Source organism: Acomys russatus, chromosome 4, assembly GCF_903995435.1.
Source record: "Acomys russatus chromosome 4, mAcoRus1.1, whole genome shotgun sequence".
Lineage (NCBI taxonomy): Eukaryota > Metazoa > Chordata > Mammalia > Rodentia > Muridae > Acomys > Acomys russatus.
The window spans coordinates 28,415,442-28,423,401 of record NC_067140.1 but is presented as its reverse complement, the minus strand read 5'-3'; the positions used below and the strand labels follow the sequence as shown (position 1 = coordinate 28,423,401).

Genomic DNA, 7,960 nt, shown 5'->3' with positions numbered 1-7,960 from the left:
TGGCGGAATTCAACTGGGTTGTATTTCTCTCTGATTTCTGATGTTGTTTCTTATAGATGAATTCGAGGTCCTGCTTCCCAAGAGACACTCCATCTTATTAGGAAGGGGAACATTTACAGATCTCTGGGGACCTCCTCCCTCTCACCTGATCATGGATTCTCCCTTGATAATGTAGGCAGAATGAACTTCAGGCTGAGCTGTCTGAGTGCCCAGTTTCCTATGGAACACCTGGGAGGCAAGTCACTTTTTCTTTTACTTAAAACTCAGGTAGAGTCGAGGTCCTAGACCCTCTATATCTATATCTATATCTATATCTATATCTATTCTCTGCATCTCCATGTCTAAAGGCTGCAAGGGGAGCAGATCTATCCTGCTACTCCAGGGAGACGGGTAGGTCATAGTTGCCCTAGTGTTTCTCCATTGGCTCACGGAGAAAAGAGTGTGAGCCCAGACGCTTTTTTTTTTCCATCTGTATGTTCAGAGCAGCAAAATCACAAGAATCCTGGTGTAAATTTAGTTTGTGTTCATGGGCTTCTTGAGTATGTGATGCCTACTTTCAAAGAAAAGGGAGTAGTGCCATGGGATACAGAAAGTACTAGCAATGAAGTGTTGAGAAAGAAATAGTCTCTGCCTTATGGAAGCTCACACGATAGTTAAGAGAGATGACTACATAAATAACTATGATTCAGTAAGTGCTATGATTCCAAAAATGCCACGAGGGAAGAGGGCCCAGTGACTGTGAGGACCTGTGGAGATACCAGGTTGTGGAGTTCCTATCTTTGAAACACACACACACACACACACACACACACACACACACACACACACACACACACACACGGAGTTATGTAAGGAGAACTCAACCTGTACCAGGAGCCTGGGGATGGGGTATATGGTCTCAGGCCCTGAAGAACATGTCATTTGTATATTATTGCTTGGAATAATAGCCTCTAAGAAGTTAATGAACCTTCTGAATATCCCACAATTTCCACTCAAGAAAACCTGACTGTGTGAGGCCAGGAGTCCTGCCTCTGAGCAGTGCCTTCCTTCATAAATGGGCTTTTGGTCCCCACCCTCTTCTTGTTTCTGTGTTTGTAGCAGTGTATCTGTCTTGGCCCACGACAAACTAAATCATCTCACCAGTCTGATGCCTGAAGGAGGGGGAGCTTTGTGATATGAGTGGAAGTCATATGACTCCTACTGTCAGGCACTCTGCAGTTCTGCTATAGGAGAGGCTCTGTGGATGCAGATAGTTCTCAACTACTTTGGTCTAAGTCTAGCATGTACCAGGATAGTTTTCAGATCAGTCAATGGCAGTCTGGGTGATTTCCTGAGGACCTAGGAAAGGATGTCCCAGAACATGAGTGGGCACTGTGAAAGGATGTCAGACTCCTGACACTGGGGGCATAAGTATGGAGGAAAAGAGCATGCCAGCAAAGGTGAACTATGATGATGTCATCAAGTAAGCAACTGTAGACAGTGAAAACCTTGAGATCTCAGACTATCACTGTGTACAGGCTTATCCTCTTCAGAGTGCTGAATGTCAACAGAGGTACCTCGTAGACACGTCTTCAGAAGACACTAATAAGAGCATGAGAGGTTGAAGACCACGCCCGGTAAGCCAGGAGAAAGGCAAAAAAGGAAACTTGTAGGGGAAAGCACAGTAAACATGTTCAGAATACCTAGGAAAGCTTGGATACGACAGCACTCTCTCGGCTGTGCCGTGTGGTGGATTTACTGAGTTTGTGATTGGGCACCCCTCTTTGACTCCACTCTATGCAAACAAGGTTATTTGATCCTAGGTTGAGACATTTTTGATGATTCTTTATCGACTGTAGTAAAGTTCAAAGTCTCTAGACACCTCTTCACATATCAGGGGTATCCGTTTTCTTCAGTTTCACATTTAGTTACTTTCTGCACAATTACACAACGCATCCACAATTTCTCTGTCTTTTTTGGTATGCTCTTATTTTAATTATTAACTCCTCATCTTTTAACACTTAGTCCACAGGCTTCCTGCAAAAGATTTTTAAAATGTAATTTACCTATTTCATAAAGCCATTTGTATCATTTCAGAACAAACCACCCGACTTGCTCCCTCATGGCTAACGTACACAATGTGACTGAATTTATTTTTCTGGGACTCACTGACAATCAAGAGGTACAGATAGTTTGTTTTGTGATGTTTCTGCTCTTGTACACAGCCATTGTGCTGGGGAATCTCCTCATGGTGGTCACCGTGGCAGCCAGCAGAAGTCTTGGGTCCCCCATGTACTTCTTCCTCAGCTACCTCTCCTTTGTGGAGATCTGCTATTCCTCCACGACAGCCCCCAAACTCATCTTGGATCTCCTAGCTGAAAAGAAATCCATATCTGTGTGGGGCTGCATGACACAGCTTTTCTTCATGCATTTCTTTGGCGGCGCTGAGATTTTCCTGCTCACGGTGATGGCCTATGACCGCTATGTGGCCATCTGCAAGCCCCTGCACTACACCAGCATCATGAACAGACAGGTATGTGCAGTCCTCGTGGGAACAGCATGGATGGGAGGCTTTGTGCATTCCTTTGCCCAGATCCTTCTCATCTTCCGCTTGCCCTTCTGTGGCCCCAATGTCATTGACCATTATTTCTGTGACTTGCTTCCTGTGCTTAAACTTGTCTGCTCAGACACCTTCCTCATTGGTCTGCTGATTGTTGCCAATGGGGGAACACTGTCCGTGATCAGCTTTGTGGTCCTCTTAGCATCCTATGTGGTCATCTTGTTCCATCTGAGAACTCAGAGCTCTGAGGGACGGCGCAAAGCTCTGTCCACCTGTGGCTCCCATGTCACTGTGGTTATGTTGTTCTTTGGTCCATGCGTCTTCATCTATCTGAGGCCGTCTGCTACCCTGCCTGTAGACAAGATGGTAGCTGTGTTCTACACAGTGATAACTCCCCTCCTCAACCCTGTCATCTACTCCCTGAGAAATGCAGAAGTGAAGAAAGCCATGAAGAGTCTATGGATCAGAACAATGAAAGTAGAGGAGAAATAGAGACTGGATATTAGCTATTTGGTATTGGAATGGTGGTGAGTCCAAACTGATGGGCACAGCGAGTGAAAGGAAGGCTCATTTAACATTATTTCAACTGATAAGTTAAACTGATAACTAAGATATTTATAAATTAGTTCCTGTTACCAAAATACTCTTACATAATTAGGTATTTTAGATTGTTTGCCTTCCTGTGACTATCTATGATATTGTAGCAAAGAAATAAATGAATTAATTGGCTATTTCATTGTATCTTGACAGATATATAATATATGAAATATGTATTTTATATAAAATATATTAAAATATATATTATTCTTTCTTTTTATGCTACAGGCCCTTTCCCTGTATTTGAGGGCTTCCAGTTTAGTGCTTTTATAGCATTACTGAGTATGCAGTGAGTGGGGCTCTGTATCAATATTTGTTTCATTTATCTTTTCATGGGCTTGTTTTCTTCTGTTGGCTTGTTTTGTCCTATTCCAATGTGTTAATTTTTATTTTATTTTTATTATTATCCCCTATAAACCTTCTTTATTTCTAATGAGAGACTGAAGAGGGTTGACTATGGAGGGGAGGGGAGATAGGGAGGAACTTGGAGGAATAGAGGGAGGAGAAACCATCATAAGCACATATTATGTGAGAAAAAAATTACCTTGATGAAGGGTGAGGTTTTGCTAGGTAGCCCTTTCTTTGTTCTTTTAGTAGGAGTGTCTTGCATAAAGCTTACAATGTTTGTTCATGTCAGTTGCCCTTTTTGTGTCCTTTCTCCTTTGAAGCCTGGCCCCTGTTCCACTCTTCATGTCAGTTGCCCTTTCTGTGTCCTTTCTCCTTTGAAGCCTAGCCCGCGTTCCACTCTTCATGTACTCTTATTCTTTTCTTTGCTCTCCAGCATCCTCAATGCTCTCTCTGTCTTCCCTGTTCCTCTCAGCTTGTTCTCCTTGTTGGCAGTCAACCGTGTTCCCAGTACCTCCAGCTAGCTTCCCACTTAGGGATCCAATCCTCAGAATAAATGCATATTTAATTTTCCAATTCTGGAAAGCAAATAAATGAATTCCTATGATGATTCCTGAGTCTTTTTCATTAAAAAATATTTTCAATAAAAGGCCTGTTATCACCAAAAAAAGAGTTTTTCCATTAATGAACTGATGATGACAACTGAATGAAATGTATGTTCCTGGGTCAGATTTTTCTAGATGAAGTAGTGGAATTGTGTAAATGCTAGTTTGTTAACTATGAAAATGACACCAATTCATCTTAGGAAACATTTTTGGATTTAGGAATTTCTTATTAAATTAATAGGGATAACTGGATAGTAGGTAGCAGTTTTAAAAGTTTTTAGAATATATGCATTAAAATTTTTGTCTAAATAATTTATTAGTAACACAAAGTAGAGCAAGCAAGAAAAATGACTATGATTGAGTTGTATAATTATCTGGTTGGATATTAGCAAAAATTAAAGTTGTGGTTTATGTGCTCTATCTAGATAAAAACAAATCATTCAAGACATCAAAATAAAAAATTTACATTTAAAATAAATCTAATCAAATATTTGGAAATACAACATATTTTCACTGACATTTGGTGTGATTATTGGATTCTTTATTCTAAAACATATGAAACTAGGGGAAGGACAATATAACACTATGACTTAACAAACTATTAGTCATAGTTGATGAAGATATTGAATATTTTAATGATTTAATATGAATACTGTAGATATGCTATCTTTTTAATGACAGAGAGCATTTATAATTGAATCACAAATTATGGTCCTGTGAGTTAGCATAATTAAACCAGGTGAGCTCTTACAATATATATACATTTGACATATTTACTTAAAGTCCCTCAAAATCAATATTTGAAATCTATATTAATAACATTTTAAGCAATCTACCTTAAATATCAAATAATAAATATTTTTGTGGTGCTTCTGTATTCCATACTTGCTCCTTTGCCAACATAATTACTAGGCACTTTAAAATCATACGTAGAGTATGAAATTCTAAAACATGGAACTTTCTAATTAAACATACAAAATTTACATGATATTTTGAATATAAATATAGAATATTAAATTTGTATAAGTCACACGTTTATTGTATAATTGGTGAGTTGGGGATAGGGTACTGGATTCTTAAATAGAATCTTGTACATAGTAGGGACAGAGTTCATTTATTTTGAATTTCTCTGTTGTTTGATATGCCAATGCATCTAAGGAAAATAACACATGGTTCCAACTCTTGAGGAAGAGCTATAGGAAGTTAATAGCTGCTAAGAGTCAATGGTCTTCAGAGGCAAATTTGCACACACACCATCCAATTCAATGTGGTTAGTGTTGGGCACATGCACATATGGGCAAAGTTAAATGGACTCAGTAGGTTATATATACATGTGCACAGGTGCATGCACACACACACACGTATGTACTGTATACACACATTACTTATGTATATGTCTACACATGTAACAAAAAGGAGATCATGGGTTTGGGAGGGATGGAGTACTTAGAATGTGAAAAAGAAAGTTCAGGAGTAAAGTAGGTGCAATATGCTCATGTATAAAATTATCAAAAAATATAAAGACTATTAAATAAAAAATTACTTCAATTATATTTGCTTAAGGTACCCATCATGCTCTTTTGATGTACATAAACCCAGTGTAAAGTTTTGTACAGTGAAGAAAATAAAGATATCTATCATCTTTATTAACAGTATCCTTAAAAATTTTTCTGTATTAATTCAAGATAATATTTCTTTTTTCTTATAGTTTTCTTGTATTTACCAAGTGGATTTGCCATTATTTATTTCAGTAGCCTTAAATTTGGGTGGTTTAAAAATAATATTCATGTAGTGAAGAAAATTAATAAAGCTATCACCTTCCAGAATTTGCTGCTTTTTTTCTGGCTAAAATTAATAATTATAATAAAATATCAGCAGATACTATAGCATTGTTAACATGCCATACATAGTTTTATGCTTTACATCCAGTCTCTAGACTTAGTCATAGAGCTATGTATTGTATTTGTATTTTTTTGGCCTGCTCTCCTTTATTTCCTCTGCATTAGAAAAATTCTAGCCACCTTTTTATGCTTACTCAATGAGTCCAAGAATGATAAATAACACACACACACACACACACACACACACACACACACACAATGCTGATCCTCAGGGAACTGAGAATAAGAGTAAACATAAATTCCTTATACTTCTTGACTGTCTTGTAAGACAAACTATTTTGTAGTAAAATGGTCAAACTGTTGTAAATTAGACAGGTGTCTTCTTTCTTTCAGAGGATGTGTGCTCCATTAAGTACTCAGTAGTGTGTTTGCGTGTGTGCACCTGTGTGTGGAGTTGGGAAGAAAGTAACCATTGGCTATATTCCTCTACTCTATTCCATCAGCCTTGGTTTACTTACACAAGTCTGTTGTTTTTAAACAAAATCCAAAATGTTCAATTTTACTAATAAAGACTCAAGAGCCAGACGCTGGGGTGATAGCCTACTAGCTCAGAGAGGCAGAGAAAGCACCCAGTTGTCCTTACTCAGTGCCATAGCCATATCTAATGGGAACAGTGATAGTCATAAGGCCAACTCCAGTAAAGCTGGGCTGAGTGATGTAATCACTGTGGTACCACCCCCTCCCCCCACTTCCTGGCCTTGATCTCTACATGTCACATGCTTAGGGGGCTTCTATTGTACAACTTGGGGATATTGGACTGATAAAACTTTCCTCTCCCAGAAACATGGCTTCTAAGCTTCCCCTCCTTATCTGTTCCCACTTGAAGATCTTCTTTATTCCCTGGAGGTTGCGACTCAAATAATTATGCCAGAGACCTCCTTCTGAGGCTCTGACTCAAAGATACTCTTTGGCATATCTGCCCCTGGATGTTCCTTACTCAGGAACAAGATAATCAAAACAGAGTAAGGTTATAAAGGTAAAAATTATTCTGTGGTAGTCTAGAGAAGTTGGCAGCAGGACAAATTAAGAGCCTCTTTTTTTATATATATATAATAATGGACAGAGAATGGTGTGGGTAAATGATAAAAGAATAAAATATTAAAACCTCCCTTTCTTAGAAAAAGTTAACTCATACAGGGCCACTATGGTGTTGTATGGCCAAGGAACAAAGAATACCAAGATTAGATATATAAATAAATTCTACAAATACATAAAATAAAAACATTGTATTATGGCAGGAATTGAATAATAACTGCAGCAACTTTGGCCTGAAGGTTTTTCTTGGGCCTAGTGACAATTTGCACTCTGACTATTAACAGTTAATAGTATACTGCTTGGGACGTGACAATCTGCCCAGGCTGGTTTTGAGATTTTGTTTCTGTCTAGTGCCCTTGAAACCCCAAGAGCTACCAGTGTGAGAACTGTCATGCTTTGACAAAATACACCGTTGAATCTTCAATATTAAATGTTAATCTTCAATGTTAAAAACTGGGTTATCAGGCTGATGAGGAAAAATGATTGTAAAAGATAATTCTGATCTATCATAGTTTATTAATGATGGCTCACACATGTTTGGGCGCGCGCGCTCACACACACACTGATATGATCTATGTTTTAGAACAATATGCATCTATCCCTGCCTGCTGGGTTCTGTATAAATAAAGAAGCACTCTGACTGCCAGTCAGTCAGGCTGTAAACTCCTCCCAATCCCTGTGCCCCACTCATTCCTCCCTTTCTTTTCTTGTCCCTTTAGCATCCACCTGTCATCAAGCCCTTCCCTCATCCCTGGTCAGGACCCCAGCGACTCAGCCGATGTCTGTTTCCTTTTCTGTTCTGTCTTAAAACCCTTCAAACTGAATCTCTCTCCTTTCTACTTCCTGTGCATCTCTCTATCCATCCTCTGGACTTCCTCTTACTGTCTAAGGTTTTTCGCCCCCATGTTTACTCACTGTCAACTGGTTGCTTTGCTCCA

At 38.9% G+C, this 7,960-nt stretch overlaps 1 protein-coding gene across 1 annotated transcript; it reads left to right on the top strand.

Moving 5' to 3' along the window:
• The first annotated feature begins 2,101 nt into the window (after positions 1–2,101).
• Positions 2,102–3,031, top strand: LOC127188556 (olfactory receptor 4X2-like). The gene has a single exon (XM_051144992.1). It carries the CDS (start codon positions 2,102–2,104, stop codon positions 3,029–3,031), a length of 930 nt encoding a protein of 309 aa, XP_051000949.1.
• Positions 3,032–7,960: the final 4,929 nt, after the last annotated feature.

Excerpts from the sequence above, each read along its gene's own strand:
- LOC127188556 (XM_051144992.1), top strand. The coding sequence starts at position 2,102 with ATGGCTAACGTACACAATGTGACTGAATTTATTTTTCTGGGACTCACT.